Source organism: Natrix helvetica (genome assembly GCF_964273705.1).
Source record: "Natrix helvetica genome assembly, chromosome: 1".
Lineage (NCBI taxonomy): Eukaryota > Metazoa > Chordata > Lepidosauria > Squamata > Natricidae > Natrix > Natrix helvetica.
The window spans coordinates 160,452,047-160,471,752 of NC_138548.1; the positions used below are offsets into that span (position 1 = coordinate 160,452,047).

The 19,706-nt window shown below is 40.1% G+C and overlaps 1 protein-coding gene across 2 annotated transcripts in view; it reads right to left on the minus strand.

The window, feature by feature from the left end:
• Positions 1-11,435: 11,435 nt before the first annotated feature.
• TTC21B (tetratricopeptide repeat domain 21B) overlaps positions 11,436-19,706 on the minus strand; it is a 58,486-nt gene continuing 50,215 nt past the window's right edge. The window contains exons 26-29 of one of the 2 annotated variants that reach the window (XM_081934714.1): positions 17,635-17,859; positions 16,579-16,699; positions 13,632-13,699; positions 11,436-13,449 (exon numbers count right to left, since the gene is read on the minus strand). In XM_081934714.1, coding sequence (XP_081790840.1) covers positions 13,372-13,449; positions 13,632-13,699; positions 16,579-16,699; positions 17,635-17,859 — 492 coding nt within the window. In that variant the 3' untranslated portion in view covers positions 11,436-13,371. The remainder of the gene's footprint in view (positions 13,450-13,631; positions 13,700-16,578; positions 16,700-17,634; positions 17,860-19,706) is intronic. The other variant, XR_014173713.1, reaches the window with a different exon arrangement.

Sequence of the window (19,706 nt, forward strand, 5' to 3'; positions counted from 1 at the left end):
GCTCAGGTGAGGCGAGAGAGCTCCTCCTTCCGCTCTTTTAACGGAAGGCAAAGGAGGCCACGTGCTGCGGGAAGTGGCGACGTGGGGGGGGGGGAGAGCGAGGAAATCTTTGCCGCTTTTGCCGCGCTCCGTTTGACTTCATATATAGAATATATATACATATATAGAATATAGTTTGTGACTTCATACATAGAATATATATATAGTTTGTGACTCCATACATAGAATATCTATACATATATAGAATATATATAGTTTGTGACTTCATATATAGAATATATATACATATATAGAATATATATAGTTTGTGACTTCATATATAGAAGCCGGTAAATTACTATCTTAAACGAGGCAGGCTGTAGTAGTGTATTTTTGATTCTCCCCTTTAGCTCCTATTTCAGTCTGTCTCCCCCTTAGACTGTAGTTCCCGAAGTGTTGCAAACTCTCCTGGGGGGCGGGGGGGGGAGAAGGGGAGGTATTACTAGTTTGGTGCGATCATTCCCTGCAACTTAGTTCTGGATCCTGGATTCCCCCTACAGGTTTGATCTTGGAAGTTAGCCCATTTAGTTTGCTTTGTTCCCATCCAGGTGAGGCTCCCTCGGAATTCAAAAGTAAAACCTATTGCTAAAGATGCCTTTGTTTGTTTGGCTGGGGAAAAGTCCAGGTATAAAATTCCGGGAGTGTCATCAGTGCTCCCATTAATAGGAGACCAGGCTCTTTAATAAAAAAAGGAAATAAAAAAAGGAAAAAGGGGTTGCTAAATGCTAAATTGATATGCCACTTTATTCCTAGAGACTTTAGGGGGCTGTGCCACTATAAAGATGTGTAAACCAGGTAAATTAAAGAACTGGGGCATGTGTCTCATGCTTATTTCTACGAACTGTTCAGTCCAGGGGTGTCAAACTCAAGGCCCTGGGGGCCAGATCCGGCCTGCGGGGCTGTCCTAGAAACAGCAGACCGACCCGCAGTGCCTCTGCCAGTGAAAATGGAGCTTGGGAGGGCTGCATGTGGCCCTCCTGAACTCTGTCTTTGCTGGCAGTGGGTTACAAGAGGCCGTTACAGCCGAAAATGGAGCTTGCGAGGGTCGCAGGCAGCATTCCCAAGCTCCGTTTTCACTGGCAGAGGGTTGCAGGAGGTCGCTGGCAGAGCGCTCGGGCCACCACACGGGCCCCCGATACAAGTTATGTTGAGCTGGCAACACCCACCATGGCCATGTCCACCCCCAACGTCAAACACAACCCTGATGAGGCCCTCAATGAAATTGAGTTGACACCCCTGGTTTAGTCTAATCCAATTTTGGTCTCCAACTGTGGAATCGAAAATGACTTGATGGTACATAATCAAAAATTAAACACCATTAAACAGATGTTGACATTTGGCACAAATTGTAATTGACAAATCAGCCCTAGGTGTCCTACTGATCCTTATTCCTATCCAGAAAATAGATATAACTCTGCATGCGTCTCTCTTATAGAAAGCGATCAAACATGCTGCTGACAGTCTTACCTTCTAAAGCCACTGGTTACTTGCTATCCAAAGGCAGCTTGGCTAGGACTTAATTTTCTTGCATTTTTATTACCTGATAAAACTGGTGCTGCATTACTTTGTGGACATGCCGGATTGGGGAATAGGGGCGCAATTTTCCTTGGGGTCCACAATTTTCTTTGTTTTTCCTCATCTAATAAAAGTGGCAGACGGTTCTGTGGGCCAGCCAAGGAGGAGGAAGAGTAATTTCCAATGCTTCCTGCTAGCTTGTCACTCCTGCTGCTTTTTTGCCCATCCGTGTTCATTCTGTTTCTCTATTTAAGGAAATATCATTGAACGTATGATCCAAGAGGTTAGGGATTGTCTAGTACTCTATAAAACTTGTGGATTTAACTCCACATATATATGTTGTAGACACGTACCTGAGTTCTTTAATTTATTTGATTTACAGATCTTTATATTGACACAGCCCCCAGAGTCTTTGGGAGTACAGTGACATATATTAATATATACTAATAATCCTAAGGATGACTGGCTGGCATTCTTCTTTCAGGTATTCTATTGATATGAGACACATTAAAATTAATTTACTTTTCCAATCATTTCTTCTATTTGCTTATTGAAGATTTTAATTTGCTGGAGTTCTTACTCTTAATTTTCCTCATTTGAGTGGCTTGGACAAGATCTTCCTGTTCTCCATTTTGTATCCTGATTATTTCCAATATTCCAAATACCAAGTTTAGTAAAAACCTATACCATGTTTTTATTAAGTAGTCCCAATTCTTTAGTACTTTTATACATGTCATCATTTGTTTAGTTATGATTTTTCTGCTGAAGTTGACAGTTGAGTCGTTAAAAGCTTAATTTAATTTACATTCAAATGAATGTAAAACACATATTTGCCCAGAATAATTTTTTACTAGTTTCACATTACATACTCTTGATGTGAAACAGGTTTGAAACTTTAGCTATTACTATCTGGCCTGTATCTATAGTGTCTGTGATTTCCTTACTGTATTATGAATACTGAAAAATCAAGAACACTGAAAAATAACAATAATATGTATAAATTTGAGGGGTCCATGGTGCTCTAAGCTTGGTTGTTTTCTTGTAGATATTTCATTACCCAAACTAGGAAACATCATCGGTGCCAGACTACCAAGCTCAGGGAGCACCAAGGATCTTCATTTCAAACCTGAATGACAAATATTCTCCTTTATCAGTATAAATTTCCATGATTCTAATCTTCTATTCCCTGGTCTTTAAAATAAATTGTTTTATTGCATAGTGTCAGTTCCTTGCCTTATAAGGCATTGAAAATCTTTCCTTAGTGTACAATATCTGTATACAAATTTGTCATTCTAAAATATCTATGTTTCTTAAGAACTCTGAAATCCATTCACTTGAATTCCATATAGTAATTAAATTCAGTTTTAACTTGGAGTGGCATTAGTTATAAATGGTGAGCATTATTTCTCATACTGATAAAAGTAATACCATTATCAGAACAAGGGACAGGCAGAGATTATCCAGCTTTTACCAAAATAAAAGCCCACAAGGCAGTATGCTTAAAAGCAGTGATGTGCGGTCAGTAGAGGCAAGGAGGCAGGGCCTCACCTCTCTTCATGGAATAATAGTATATAATATTATATACTATATATATAATATTATATACATCCGTCCGGCCGCGCCCGGGAGACGCGGAGGGAGAAATGTTGTCGGCGCCTCCAGATGACGAACCAGTCGCTTGCTTTCGTCATCGGGAGGCCGACAACATTTCTGCCTCCGCGTCTCCCGGGCGCGGATGGACGAAGGTAGCCAGAGTGGCGCCGAAGCAGTCCGGCGAGCGAGCGAGGCAGCGAGATCTTTGGTCACTCGTCCACCGGACTGCTTCCGCATCTCCCGGGCGCGGATGGACGAAGGTAGCCAGAATGGCGCCGAAGCAGTCCGGCGAGCGAGCGAGCGAGGCAGCGAGCGAGGCAGCGAGCGAGGCAGCGAGATCTTCGGTCACTCGCTCGCCGGACTGCTTCGGCGCCATTCTGGCTACCTTCATCCATCCGCACCCGGGAGATGCGGAAGCAGTCCGGTGGACGAGTGACCGAAGATCTCGCTGCCTCGCTCGCTCGCTGGACTGCTTCGGTGCCATTCTGGCTACCTTCGTCCATCCGCGCCCGGGAGATGCGGAAGCAGTCCGGTGGACGAGTGACCGAAGATCTCGCTGCCTCGCTCGCTCGCTCGCCGGACTGCTTCGGCGCCATTCTGGCTACCTTCGTCCATCCGCGCCCGGGAGATGCGGAAGCAGTCCGGTGGACGAGTGACCGAAGATCTCGCTGCCTCGCTCGCTCGCTCGCCGGACTGCTTCGGCGCCATTCTGGCTACCTTCGTCCATCCGCGCCCGGGAGACGTGGAGGCAGAAATGTTATCGGCCTCCCGATGACGAAAGCAAGCGACTGGTTCGTCATCTGGAGGCGCCGACAACATTTCTCCCTCTGCGTCTCCCGGGCGCGGATGGACGAAGGTAGCCAGAATGGCGCCGAAGCAGTCCGGCGAGCGAGCGAGCGAGGCAGCGAGATCTTCGGTCACTCGTCCACCGGACTGCTTCCGCATCTCCCGGGCGCGGATGGACGAAGGTAGCCAGAATGGCGCCGAAGCAGTCCGGCGAGCGAGCGAGCGACGCAGCCTGATCTTCGGTCACTTCCAGAGCCGGAGCGGGATGGAGCAGCCACCGCCTTGGAAGTGAGTCGCGCGGACGGAGCTTTGGGGCTGAGGAGAGAGGCAGGGACGGAGGGAGTGGGGGGAGCGGAGCCGCCCCCCTCACCCCCCAGGCAATGGGGAAAGCTTTCCCGAAATGGGGGGGGGTGTCGCGGGAAATAAAAAGGGCGCGCGCTGGGGGGGGACGAAGGAGGCTTTGGCGTGCCTTAGAGGCGGGCGGGCAAGCAACGAAAGGAGCAGCGAGGGCGGGCGGTGGCTGCAGGCGGCAAGGCTTGAGCGGGGTGAAAGGGACTGGTGCCGGTGGAGGAAGTAATGCTACGCCGCGGTCCCCTTAATGTTCACTCAGGAAGGTGGAGAACGAGACCACGTGGTCTGCACACGTGGTCTGCACACGTGGTCTGCACATGTGGTCCCATTCCCCGCCTTCCTGATGACGTCACCAGCCTCCCCAGCCATAACCCTCACCGCACGTCACTGCTTAAAAGTGTACCAAAATGTACAGGTTTTACAATTTTAGATTGCTTATATATTGCTTTATCATTTGAAAGTAAAATACTTGCTGGATTTCTTATAAGCTTACATTTCTTTTAAATTGGCAATATTATTAAGAGCTCTTAAATTTCTACTTGCTTGGATTAACTTCTCAGAGGCTATGGAAGCTGCTTGGTGAAAGGAACAATGACGGACACGGATGGAGTCACACTAATTATGAAAAAAGTTCTTGGAATGATGAAGTGAAAGACTCAAAAGTGAAAAAGTTATGTGAGAGAATGATTGCTGCAAACAATGAGACAAAGCTATTTTATTATGGGGATATAGAGAAAAAGTTAATTGCAAAGAATGTCAAAGAGAGCAAGGAATTTAAGATTGGGCACAGTGGAAAATGTAAAGTGACATTGATAAAAATAAAAATAAATCTATTTTGGAAGCAAAAGGGATGAACAGGAGTGAGTACTTCCACCAGTGTGAGTACTATTAAAAATAAGAAGGATGAAATGTATTTGTGTAAGAGAAATTTGTAATTACATTAGAGGTGAATTGGTTTAGAACAAGTGTCAAACTCACATCGTCACGGTAGTGTCCCGTGACGTATCAAGACTTTACTAAAGGGGAAACAAAATTGGTTTTGTACATGGTTACAGCAGCTAGGTTGTTGATTGCGCAACATTGGAAAAAAGATTTTTTACCGACAATTGATCAATGGATTCAGAAAGTGGCGGGGTTCGCCGAAATGGCAAAAATTTCAGCTTTCTTAAAAGGTCAGAAGCAGGAGAATTACACACAGGAATGGGTAAAATGGATTGATTACATACAGAATAAATATCAGACTAGGAAGTACTATGTAGCCTTTAGGTAAGAATGTTTAGATTGACAGATGATCAGAGTAAATAATATATGGGATGCTTGGAATTGTTAGAGTGGTGTATAGCGGAAGTCAGGGGGGTGGGTTTGATTGGGAGGTGGGGGAGGGTTAGGGTGGAGGGTGGGGAAATATATATGCATAATTAATCTAGAAGATTGGATTAATGAGATATTGCTACTTTAAGAGAAACCTATATTATGATTTATATATGTTTAATTAATTTAGAAGATGGGGTTAATGGGCTATTGTTACTTTAAGAGAAACTTATATTATGATTGTTGGGAGGTGAGGGGGTACAATATTTGAATGAGAAATCTATTTTAAAACGGGAGGAGGGGAGGGGGTACAGTATTTGTATGTGATTTACATTATATGGCGGGGGGGGGGTAAAAAGGGGGAAAATTTGTTTGTATAAAACTTTTTCAATAAAAAAAAAGACTTTTCACCCCTTCACTAAACCGGGTGTGATGCATCCGGCCCATGGGCCAGGAGTTTGACATCCTTGGTTTAAAATGTGAGTATGTATATTTGTACTGTACATAGATAGTGAAGTTTTGCTGAATAAAAACCAAATGATTTGCAGTGACTATTAACTACATTTGTATGCAATTGAAAAAAATGTACATAAAAATGTATGTAAGTACTGCAGTTGAACTTGCGTACCTTAATGCAAGTTTTGTCACAAATAGAAAATACAAATAGAAAAATGAAATTTTAATATGTGAAAATCCTGATAGAAACTTAATAGGCACTATATAGTTTGTTGCAAGGAATGCTTTTGAAAGAAACCAAGTGGCTGGGTATAAGAATCTGTTTCTGTCCAATTTTTGTCATATGGAAGCATGTTAGGTGAAATATTGAATGCAATGGAACCGGGTAATTAAATGAATGTCTAATACAAGAGATTGACTTGAGAACAGATGAAAACTGAATGTTGATTGAATACAAAAATGAGCAATCAATAAAGGTAGTGCCTGACTTACGACAAGTCAGCCCAAAATTTCAAGTGAGACAGTTAAGTGAGTTTTGCCCCATTTTACAACCTTTCTTGCCACAGTTGTTACCGTAAGTTAGTGACATGGTTGTAAAGTGAATCTGGCTTCCCCATTGACTTTGGAAAAAGTGATCACATGACCCCGGGATATTACAACCATCATAAATGTGAGCCAGTGTCCAAATTTTGATCATGTGACCATGAGGATGTGGCAATGGTTGTAAAGTGTGAAATATGATCATAAGTCCTATTTCTCAGTACCATTGTAACTTCAAACAATCGCTAAATGAAAGATTGTAAGTCGAAGATTGCATGTACTATGTTGAAATATGAAGGGAAAAACCCAAGAAAATTTCCTTAGATGGAATTGATGAAATTCTCAAAATGAGGGAAGTGACAGGTTTAAAGAAAAATAACCAACTATAAAGCAAGTTATGTTAGAAAGTTTGCAAAAATAGGAAAGTATGGAGACAGTAAACCGTATTGATATGAATTATTTTCCTTATGTTTCCTTTTCCTTTTGTTATCTATCTTTTAATTTCTACTCGTTTGCATCCAGATCACAGCTTATTAATGAAATGTTTTGAAATCCAGTTTCTAATTTGAATACAGTACTATTCAATAGGAATCTATCTTGTGGCCCTTGATTAGCTGTTAACAATCTGATTAGGTTTTCTTTTTGGAAGATGAAATGGAACAAGGATTTTTTCTCCCCTTGGAAATACAAAGCAGTGAGAGCACCAAAGCTTTCCAAAAAAAAAAACATTGCCAGCATCCAAAGTATTAAAAATGGAAAGGGGTATCCCTTGTTTTATTTCACTAAAGGTATGAAGAACTATTCTATGAAAACTGAGTGAAGCAATAGGAAATGGAAAACTGACTCCACTCCCTACTCCAAAAACAGAGTAGAAGGTGAGTTGCTAGGCAACCTCATTTGGAACACTGGCCTTTTTCATGAAGATAACTACTCTTACCTCTCTGGCTTCCTCACGGGAGTTAATTCAAAGGCCATGTATTAGGCTTAGGATATGAAATACTATTAAAATATTGATAAAAGCTCTAATAGAGTATTTCCACTTCACTGGGCAGAGAGTAAAATCAAGGAAGGAAGAAAGAGTTCCACTGTTCCCTCATGGAGGCTTAAAATGGCTTATCTGAATCCAACTAACTTGGTGGAAATGTGGCTGAGAGGCAGGATATTAAAAGCTCGATTGGAATCAGAATTAGTGGCACTACAGTATCTTCCATAAATTTACATGCAAATTAACACACTGATGAATGGGATAAACCTTGGCTTTATTAGCTATTAAACTGTTCTTATTTCCTGTTTACATTTAGGGTGGCTGAAGAAAAGGACAAGAGCTGAATGGATAGAACTGAGAAGCAAGCCATGCTACAGTTTAGGTCAATGTGAAAGATGCAGGAGATGTTGGTATCCTGATGGAAATCTAGGCATTGTATCTACTTTTATGAATTGTAAAGCAATGTTAATTTTATCCAGGGCAATATCAGAAGACCAGAGTTTTATTAGCAATATCATTGTACAGGTATGGAATATTGTCCCTACTTTTCTTTCTAAAAACAGTCCGCCCTTTTTAGTGGTGGCTGGATTATTTTCTATGGGAATAAGAAGGATCCCTCCTAATAACTAGAATAAGCTTAGATTATTTTTATCTGGCAAGTTATTCTTTAGTAGCTTTATTGCGCAATATCCCCTTAAACCCTTCTATAGGAAGTGTCTGGCAATTACAAATTCCAATCCATGAAAAAAATTAAAAATGCCTAGTGTAACAGTAATGAGAAAAATATACAGAATTGGTTATGCCATAAATAACTAGATTTTTGTTCAGTGGCAACTGAAGCAAAATTAAGTGCCTAAAATAAGCGTGTATATGTTACAGTGAAAGACCGAAATCTGTAGAATGTCGACATTCACTGGTGAATATCAACATTCACATAGTCGCTTGGTGTATGTCTGAAATATTTGCTAAATACCCTTATTTATGACTTACACCGGCCAATGTCGTCATTCACCAAGTACTAACGGTGAATGTTGGACATGTCGGAGATTTATATTTTCTTCTCCGTATTTCAGTGGCGATAAAATATCACAAGAGTGACGTAACTTTTTCGCCTCTCTTTGTGAGAGGAGTGACCAAGAACTTAAAACAAACAGTACATTTTAAATAAGAAAAGAAAATAATATTAATAAAAAACTTATTCAATTATGTGATTAAAAACTTATTTATTGCAACAACTGAAACTATTATGACACTTTGAATTACACAGAAGTCCCTTGCTTTTGCAACTGCATTTATTTGTGGAACACTTCCTTTTGCAATGACAGCGTGTATAGCCTTGCCCACCGCTTCTCGAATTAGCTGCAGCTGCTTCTCTCAGCGAAATTTCTTGAACCGAAATCTCATTTATGGAAAGTAACTTTTCTTTACAAATTACGAACTGGTTACATGTGTAAAGCTGCTTGAGGGTACCATTTTTATTTGCCAGTTTATAGAAGTCGGAGTCTTCTATTCCAACAACAACCGCTAACACATTTCGGCTATCTGTACGACCACGGTCGACATCAGGGACTTGTATTCGTACACTATCGCCAATTTGAGCAGGAGGAAATTGTTTTTGTGAGGTGCGTAACATTTTGTTTGCTTGCAGTAGAAGATTCTCTTTCGCGGCCGCTCTTTTTATTGAAATTAACTTGTGTTTTCCAGTTAGAACTTGATGTGGAAACGTAGTAGAATGCAGGTCCTCTTCAATATTTTTCCTTGAAATATGGTTTTCCATATGACCACCGCTCAAATTTTTTTCAGAAGTATTAACAGTTTCTTCAAGCTGTTTTTCGGTTTCACAAGTATTGGCAATTTCTTCGAGTTGTTCTTCGGTTTCAATATTTGCGATTTGTTCGCTAGGCAAAAAAGACGATGCTATACCACCGCTCAAATTTTTTTCAGAAGTATTAACAGTTTCTTCAAGCTGTTTTTCGGTTTCACAAGTATTGGCAATTTCTTCGAGTTGTTCTTCGATTTCAATATTTGCGATTTGTTCGCTAGGCAAAAAAGACGATGCTATGCCTCTTTTTGCCTTAACGCCAAACATGGCTTCATAAGGACTTTGGCGTATTCCTTCATAGTATGTAGTGTTCTTGGCAAATTGAACAAAGGGTAAACCATCTGACCATTTATTTGTATCGTTATCGTTCATCCATGCAGATAGCATATTCTGTATATCCTGATTGGCCCTTTCAACTGAGCCTTGTGTTTGACTGTGACGAGGCTTTCCATGAACTATCTTAACATCTTTCCACATAGCGCATAGTTCGGATATGACTTGATTACTGAATTCTCTACCATTATCTGATTGCAATATTGCTGGAGCACCAAATGTTAAAAATATTGAAAGAACATGATACGCTACTTCTTCAGCTCTCTTAGTTTTCAAAGGTCGTAGCTGGACAAACTTAGTTAAATGATCTTGATAAACCATTATGAACTTATATTCGCCATCGCTGTTTGACTGCAGATCTATCAGATCAACTTGACATCTTGAGTTTAACTCAGAACTGACCATTGGTTTCACAACAATACCTTTCTTAGGTGCACTGTGTTTCATTTGACACTGTTTGCATAAATTTAAATACAACATTACAACTTCATATGTAATATTTTTGTATTTAACTTGCAATTCTTTAAGCATACGTGTTCTTCCTCCGTGGCCTATTCTGGTGTGAGTTTCATATAGTATACTGAACAATTCCTCATTGGTAACATAATACTGTATATTCGTTTCTCCTTGTTTTAATGGTACAATTAACTTCTCTTCATCATTAATTTTTAAAACATCAAAACGTTTTAATCGTCTGTAATCCAAAGGTGTATTGCACTTAGTTTTAGCAGAAACCACTTCAGAAAGTATTTTAGAGTACTTTTCTTGAGAAAAATAAAAACAATTGTCTTCTCATTTCCCTGCAATTAATGCATTTAACTTTTCAATAAAAAGATCACGATTCACTGCAGTATCCATTGATTATAAATTAGGGTGTCGTAAAAAAATTAAGAAAACGTTGCTCGCACCATCAAACGTTGCATAACACGGACAAAGCTGACTGACTCCCAGCAGAACAAAGGATTTGGCGGGAGACAGCCAGTCGCCTCTTTGTCGGCTCCTCTCGACACCTCGGCTCCTCTCTTTTCGACCTCCAAGGGGTGAAAGTCGACATTCACCAATTTCGGTCTTTCACGTGACTCCCAGCAGAACAAAGGATTTGGCGGGAGACAGCCAGTCGCCTCTTTGTCGGCTCCTCTCGACACCTCGGCTCCTCTCTTTTCGACCTCCACCAGAGCATATCTGTGATTGTCGACATACACCGGTGAGGGTCCGAATGTAAAATAATGTAATGAAATATTCGATCTTTCACCGACGTATTTGGTATGTGTTGATATTCACCGGTGAAAGTTGACATTCACCAATTTCGGTCTTTCACGGTAACATATAGATGAATGTGAGCACAGATCTTGTCCTGTAGTGGTTACAGATAATGTTCTAAAAAAATGGAGGGAGAGTTCTAAAGCTGAAGTAAAAAGTCACTTCCTTTCCTGCAAAAATTCATCTCTATGTATAGTTTACATAAAAGGAAGAGTTTTTAAAAAAGCAAAACCAGGAAAACTAAATAAAGACTGTTGGTGTACTGTATAGCAACAATTGGTGCAGCAACAGGATGTCGATATGACACAGAAAAATGAACCAACACTCAACCACAAGGATGAAAACTTATCATCACTCTTTGAAAATTGAAATTGGATTTAAGGATACCAGGAAGTTGTAGGACCTAATCACAGAACTCACACTTCTGCATTAAGTAAAAATAAATGTGAGAATCTGTTTTTATATAATAATATACAGTAAACATTCACTTACTTTTCCAAAAATAACCTGTAACACTGATCGATAGTTTTCAGACTTCATAGATACCAATGAGAAAATTATATAAATATTTTATACAGTGCCTGAGGGTTGGATGATGCAGATATAGGTCCCGAGCTTTACATGGCATACAGTTTTAATTATTCTGTTTCTCTTGTATTAATACCATACAAGATTGGTTTAAACCATGACCATAAAGGAAATAACAATGGAATTTTCTTCTTTGAACTCCCCCTCCCTACTTCAAATAGCCTTACCTACATACCTCCTTTTATAACAGGGCTGTCAAACTCGATCGTGTCACGTGACTTATTGCAATGTTTTTCTTTGCGGATGGGAGTGGCCTGCAATTGATGCATCCAGCCCGTGGCCTACCAGTTTGACAGTTTCATAGAATCACAGGCAGAACTGACAAGTAATAACTATGTCACATGTGGAAAGGGGCAGGCCATCAATCCCGTTTGGTGCATTTTACACTAAACACTGCTGGCTATAAAAACTGTTTGATTTTAAGATGCAAGCCTTAAAAAAATCCAAAGGTGGCAAAAGGAAACATTGCAATGTACACTACTTTTTTTGCTTTTAAAAAGCAATCTTGCCACACCCAGATTTTCCACAAAAAGAGTAATAAAAACACTGGGGGGAAATGCCTGGTCAAGGCTAACCTTTCCTTTTAAAAAGTTCTCTATCTCCAACTGATTTAGCAAACGGTTGGAAGAAAGCAGATTATGTGAACATGTTTTGAGATAGAACAACAAAAATGGTTGGGTGGCGCATATATCTATTTAGATTATAATCAATTCAAAATAGCATAGGCATTCATTGGATCATTAAAAAGAAAGTTTCTCGGAAATAATCTTGTCTGGAAATTCTAAATCTAGGCAGGCAATAAATCACTTGATAGTTTCTTGTCACAATAGCCCAAAGAATCAATTAAGAGCAAGTATGAGAGCCAATTGTATCTTTCTCAGAAGTGATAATAAAAAGATAGTACTATATAGACTCAGAGATATAGAGAACAATTTGGATGTTTGGATTGTTTTTTATTTAAATGTTGGGTTTTAATGTAAGCAACTGAAGTTCAAATATCTCTTTAACTTTAAGAACTCCATGGTAATTTTAGAAAAGGCTTCATTTCTTAATTTGATTCAGTTTCCAGAAGATGGATAGGTTGAATATTGTGGAAGGACAACAGAAAATACAGCTGTTAACATGGGAAAAAATCCTTGGGAAAAGCCTAGAACAGAGATATTTCATTTTATATCATGTTCTTCATACTGTTGCATATTTATATGCAATATTGTGCACAAACATGCAAAATTGAAGTCTTATTGCTATAGTAAAAAAAAATTAAATAAGAATTAGTTATTGCTTAAGGTTTCCAACAAAGAGGAATGATACCTTACAAAAACAGAAGTTAAAACTAGAGAAATACAAATATAACATTGTAGTATAGTACTTTATTTTCCCCTTTCTTGGTATTCATGGGGATTCAGAGTAGACCCTGTTTCAAAACATTGATTACACTCCAAATAAATCACCTCTACAATGTAGAAAGAGCAATAGACACAGCTGGAAGTTCTCTCTACAGATTTCTCTGCCACAGAGTGATCTTCAAAGAAAGTTCCAGCTGTGCATGTTGTTTCTTTTACTCAGTTTATCTGGCTTGCAGCCAGTATCTACAGGGGGAAAGTGAGACACCAATGATCTTTTGTTTTTACTGAACCCTAAATACTAAAGCAGCCTGTTTTTAAAATAAATCTACAAGTAGTCTCTGCTGGTTTTCACTGGGAACTAGTTGGGTGTGCAGCATCTTCAATTTTACAGATGACTTTTAAGCTCCTTTTATCTTCCAAATTAACATAAATGCATTCATCAATGCTCAAGTCCTTAAAGAGGCACGTGCTTTATCAAGTATTTCTTTTTTTATCTTCGGGTAATTTGGATGTGCTCCTAAAACCTGTTGAATAAAAAAAAAACTTGCATTGAGACGGCTTTTCAAGCTACAAGTTAACTTTAAAACAGATGTAACTATATTGTTTAGATTTGTTCCACCATAAATTTATACATTTGCTTTATTCTGATTCTTAACATGCAACACACATACACCCCTTTCATTATCAGATAGTCAGTGTAGTTTACCTTATGACAAATAGTGATAGCATCAATGTGTCTCTTGGCTTTCAGATAATTAAAAGCTAGCTTGAAACCTGTAAAAGCAGAATGATACAGATTTTGCAAAGGAATGTTTTTAAAGAAATAAAAATTAAGAACTAGGATGACATGTGCATGTGCATGTTTCTCTCTCCAGTTTAAATTATGGTACAAATGGAAGTTTTCAAAATGAGAAGATAATCTATTGGTCTATTATACAGAATTTTCATCCCCGTCAAAATTTACCCTTATCCCTCAAGCTCAAAATCCTTAATACCACGAAACAGGAAAAGAAAGGACAAACAATAGATAAGTTTTTCTTTTAATTTCCCACCATCCATCTCCTTTCCTTCACATTTTCTGACTGCAAAAAGTTAATTTCATAGCTGCTTACTACAACACCTTCATTTAGCTCACAAAGCACATGATTTGAAAAGAACATCCCAATCAATTTCCCAGGCTCATCTGCACGAAATATCAGATCAAATATCTGTATTATGGTCTTTGACCATCTTTTTACAATTTAATAATAATAATGAAATTGCAGCAAAAGAAGAAACAGTTTAACACAACAATTAGGGAAGGGGAAAATGGGACAATAAAACAGCATATCTAAATAAACATTTTGCAATTGTGTGACTTGGTAAAAAAAAAATTGGCCACCTGATTTGTAAGTATAGGATTAGTGTCCTTTAAAAGCTAACATAAAATTTATCTGATTGGCCCTTGTATTTGGAAATCAAAGAGCATCTTCTTGCGGCACCGTAGAAGGGACCCCTTATTCACAGAGACGTTGCCCCTGTGGTTCTAGAGGGGTAGAAACTTTCACCCACATTCTTGTACTGTGCATGAAATAATCCTCAATGGGTCCTATGGAACTGAGGAAACCTTTGGATTTAGCACAATTAGGTATGTTTATGTTAACTTTGCTCAGGTTAGAAAGTGCTGTGCTATATCATAAACGATAACAAGCCGGCTCTATGGAGCTTGGGTTTGGACAGACTTGGTACACATTCTTTTTATGGAGTTCACTCTGGAGTCGATTACATTTCAGTAGTAGGTATGCAGCATTCCTCAGTGGCTTCATGGAAGGAAGAATGTGTTGTAACAACATGGATTTGAGCTCCAAGGCCAGGCAGAGGAAAAGGGCTTGTGGATTTAAGAGTTGAATACAGAAAGCTACACTCATCTCCCAAATTCAAGTGAATTTTCTCCTAAGGCCTACAGGTATCACAGAGGACTAGAGTAAACAAAAGGAGAGAAAGCGCTGAACCCCGACAATTCTACAAATGTTGAAACCGGTAGCATTTTTCTCCTCTCAACAGTTTAAGAACTTTTGAAGGGATAAATGAGAGCAGAGCTTACTGTTCTTGAAAGCATGTTTGTTTCTATCCACAAGGAAATTAAGTAGCTTCCCTTCAACTAAATTCTACCTTAGCTAACTTTTCCATCTAGACAACTTGATGCCTGTCTATGAATGCCTATAAGTTGTGTATGTGTGTGTGTGTGTGAGAGAGAGAGAGTGCAGACAAGCACAAAAATAGCAATAGCACTTAGACTTATATACTGCTTCACAGTACTTTACAGCCCTCTCTAAGCAGTTTACAGAGTCAGTCTATTGCACGCAACAATCTGGGTCCTCATTTTGCCCACTTCGGAAGGATGGAAGGAAGGGCTGAGTCAACCCTGAGCCGGTGAGTTTCGAACTGCTGGCAGTCAGCAGAATTAGCTTGCAATACTGCGTTCCAACCACTGTGCCACAATGGCTCAAAAAGCTCGTCTAAAAATTATAGTGTTCCAGGATTAAAACATGCAATCTCCATTAATTGCATTAATGGCTTTCCAAATATTTTTAAAAGAGACGGGTACCAATTTTAGGAAAAAACTAGCAATTTTCTATTACATACAGAATGTTATTTCCATATGATATTACACTGCAATAAATACATGCATCATACTTATAAAAAGGAGGAATGGCGTTTTTGTTTTCTGAATTACTGTTTTATGTTCTGTTTTTCTAATTTAACACAGGGCTGCCTCTTGATAAAATCAAACACAATTTATTAGCCTGCAGCACAGTGCCATATATAACTGCTCAATAGTAGATTTCCAAGCAAAGATATGTGGCGTCTACTTGGATGACAGCACTGTCATCTTCTAATGGGTTTGTTAATACATTTGACTAATTTCAGATACATTCAAATAGATTTCTACTATTTGAAGGAATATATTTTCCAATTAAAAGTACTAAACTGAACACAGATCTTGACATCAAGGCTAAAACAGAAACTTTTAAAGAACAAATCATACACATTTTATTGACCCACTGGCAGTGTCTATCTCTCTCTTCAATATTCTACTTTCAACAGGCTGAGGTCAAAATTTACAATAGATGTTCTAATACCAATTCCTTAATATTCTAATGCTAGGTATCAGAGCAGGTGAAAAATGATCTGGTAAAGAATAGGTAAAGGTAAAGGTTCCCCTCGCACATATGTGCTAATCGTTCCAGACTAGGGGACGGTGCTCATCTCCATTTCAAAGCCGAAGAGCCAGTGCTGTCCGAAGACGTCTCTGTGGTCATGTGGTCGGGAATGCTGTTACCTTCCCACCAAAGGTGGTTCCTATTTTTCTACTTGCATTTTTACATGCTTTCAAACTGCTAGGTTGGTAGAAGCTGGGACAAGTAACGGGAGCTCACTTCGTTATGGAACACTAGGGATTTGAACTGCTGACCTTTCTGATCGACAAGTTCAGCGTCTTAGCTACTGAGCCACCACATCCCATTTGGTAAAGAATAGGGGAACATATAATCTGACCTGATAGTAGGTGCATGTTTCCCATTTCCAAACTCTGCAACATTGACAAATAATTTGCCGTGGCTGGTAATAATTATTGGAAGACCACAAAAAGCAGATGCCAAGAACAGACCTACCAATGGCTGGATTGGTGTGGTTCCCATATTTCCAGGCCATCTCATAGTTTATAGCCGCATCTCTGTAAGCTTGCTCTTTTTCCATAATGTATCCCATATATTCATAAGCTTTGCAACAGGACTAAAACAAAAAACAAAAAAACAAGGATATTATTCCTAAAGTTAGAATCCTATTATTAAAATAATGTTAGTTCTGGGGCTTTTTTCTAAAAAGTATGTTATGGATGTTAGACTAACCCAGAACTTTCTCTTTGTTTGCTAAAACAGGTAGTCCTCAACCTATGACCTGAATTGAGGCCAAAGTTTCTACTGCCAAGTGAGACATTGGTTAAGTCAGTTTACGACCCTTTATGCCACAGTTGTTAAGTGAATCACTGCAGTTGTTAAGTTATTTGTTAAGTGACTCTGGCTTTCCCATTGACTTTGCTTGTCAGAAGGTCACAAAAGGTGATAACATGACCCCAGGACATTGCAACTATCATAAGTATGAGTCAGTTGTCAAGCATCTGAGGAGCTGAAAACGCCGAGGTGGCGCAGTGGTTAGAGTGCAGTACTGCAGGCTACTTCTGCTGACTGCCAGCTGACTACAATTTGGGAGTTCAAATCTCACTGGTTCAAGGTTGACTCAGCCTTCCATCCTTCCGAGGTGGGTAAAATGAGGACCCAGATTGTTGGAGGCAATAGGCTGACTCTGTAAACCGCTTAAAGAGGGCTGTAAAAGCATTATGAAGCGGTATAAACGGCTAAGTGCTATTGCTATCTGAATTTGGATCATATGACCATGGGGGTGCTGCAACAGTTGTAAATATGAAAATGGTCATAAGTCACCTTTTTCAATGATGTAACTTTGAAAGGGCACTAAATGAATTGTTGTAAGTTGAGGACTACCTGCAAAGGAAATAGAAGAATTGCTTGAATAAACCAAGGATTGCAAGGAAACCTATTATGAGCTATAGTTGTAGCCGTAAGCATCTTCCTCTTAAGTGCTCATTACAAATCTCAAGAGATCGATTCACCAATTAATAGCTTTAAAATGGTTTCTGGTTTGCTAATTACCCTGTTGTGTCGAAGGCATCGCTTTAGTAATTCACTCGCCATGTCATATTTTGAAGACTGGATGTAAATATCTGCAAGTAAAAGCCAACTTTTTTCAAATTCTTCGGCATCAATGGGATTCCAGTTCATTTTGGAAATTCGCTTCAACTGGTTTCTGGCTCTTGGGGTTTGCTTTAAAATCATGTACGCTGTAGCCATTCCCAAAAGTGCTGGGACATGATCCTTCTACAACAATAGATGGAACAGAGAAGATAAACCGAGAATGCTACAGAAAAATAAACTTTTGCAGACCGTGTATATTGTGGCGCACATTCAGTCCCAATCTAAAGATCAATGTGCAGTGCTCTCAAGAGCCCTAAACATTTTTCTGCTAAACAGGTGCAGGAAAACAGATTTGTATTGTGTTTCTCAACTTTGGCAACTTTAACATGTACGGACTTCAACTCCCAGAATCCCCCAGCCATCTCACCAAGCAAATCATTTTAGCAAATCATTGTTTTTTTTCTCAATCTCATTGATGAATTTTGCACAGTCAGTATATTTTTCTTCCAGTGGTTTCCATGTATGCTCTAAGGCTAGCAAAAGACAGGAAAATGGTTATCAATAACTATATTTCACTAGAAGCCAGAATCTAACGCTTACAGCCACATGACAAGAATGATTTATATCCTGAGTTCCGGTTCCGGCGGCGGCGGCGACGGGCAGCTCTTTGCCCGCTCCGGCTCCCCGGTGGGCTTCCCCACTCCTTGGGGGGCACAGGACACCCCGCAGAGGGGTCCTGCCGGAGGGGCGGCATCGCGGAGGTCTCCTGCAGCGGCGGCAGCCGGCGGGGGCTCTCTCGCGCGCCCAAGGCACCGGGGAGCAAGCTCGGAGGGCGCATCGCGTTTCCACGCCTCGCGCCTCGCTACAAGCCGACTGGAGAATGCTACAATTGAAGGAAGCAGCTGCGGTGCGGTGAGGTTGCCTCTCTCTTCATCCCTTACTTTGCATGAAGATTTGATTCAGCTTTTAAAACTTTAAAACAACTTTCGGAGCATTTTGGAGGTGCGGCTGGAGGGAGGGGGGTTTTCCCCCCCCCCCTTGGACAAGCGGCAAGAAACAATTTTGCTCTCAGCCCCCGGGGAAGGAGGAGGGGGGAGAGCCAACGAATGAAGCCTCACTTAGGCTGAGATGATTTTCTTTTCAATTTAATTTTACATATTACAATGATTTGAGGACTTTTGGAACTTTCTAAAACTTTGTTACGCCTCTGTGCCCAAAACTGGCAGGGCAAGATGGCACACTTCCGTTGTCTTTATGAACTCTGAAACCTGACTCCACCTTTAAAATTCAGGCTTCCGGTCTTTGTCTCCGTGTCTCCCAGAGGAACCTCTTGTGGATTGGTATTTTTTTAACCTTCTAGGGGAAATTTTCTATCTATTGCCAGACTTATTGGAGAGATTCTCTTCTGCCTGGTTATTCTGCTCCCGGATTCACCTGGCTACCCTTCTTTTCTAATTGCTTACTTCATATTTGGACTGAACTTTTAACGTTATAAAGGATGGCATCTAAAAGACCCCCTCCTGGAAAACCTGGCTTTGCCACTTCTGCTCCAACATCCGCAACATCCAGTCCAGCCACACAGTCAAAGATAACAGAACTGATGCACCATAAGACTACAGAGATGGACTTTCAACAAATGCTTCAACAAATTCTACAGGGCCAGGAGGAAATCAAGAAACAGTTAAGGGAAATGAAAGATGAAATTAAAGAAAATCAAGCCCAAATATATAAGAACTCACAAAGACTGAATCTTGTGGAAGGGGGGGTGGAGGAGGTGAGGGGGGGGGTGGAAGCCGTGCAGAAAGGGAACAAAGATCTTGACATCCAACAGATGAAATTAGAATTTGAGAGAATGTCCTATTATCTTAGATTTCAAAATGTTATAGAAGAAGATGGGGAAAATATAAGGGACATCATGACAAACATTCTGGCTGACTATACACACAAAGAAAAACAACAGATGGGGTGGGATATAGATCTGGTTTATAGAGTGAACTCAGCTTATGCTAGAACACACAATTTACCCAGGG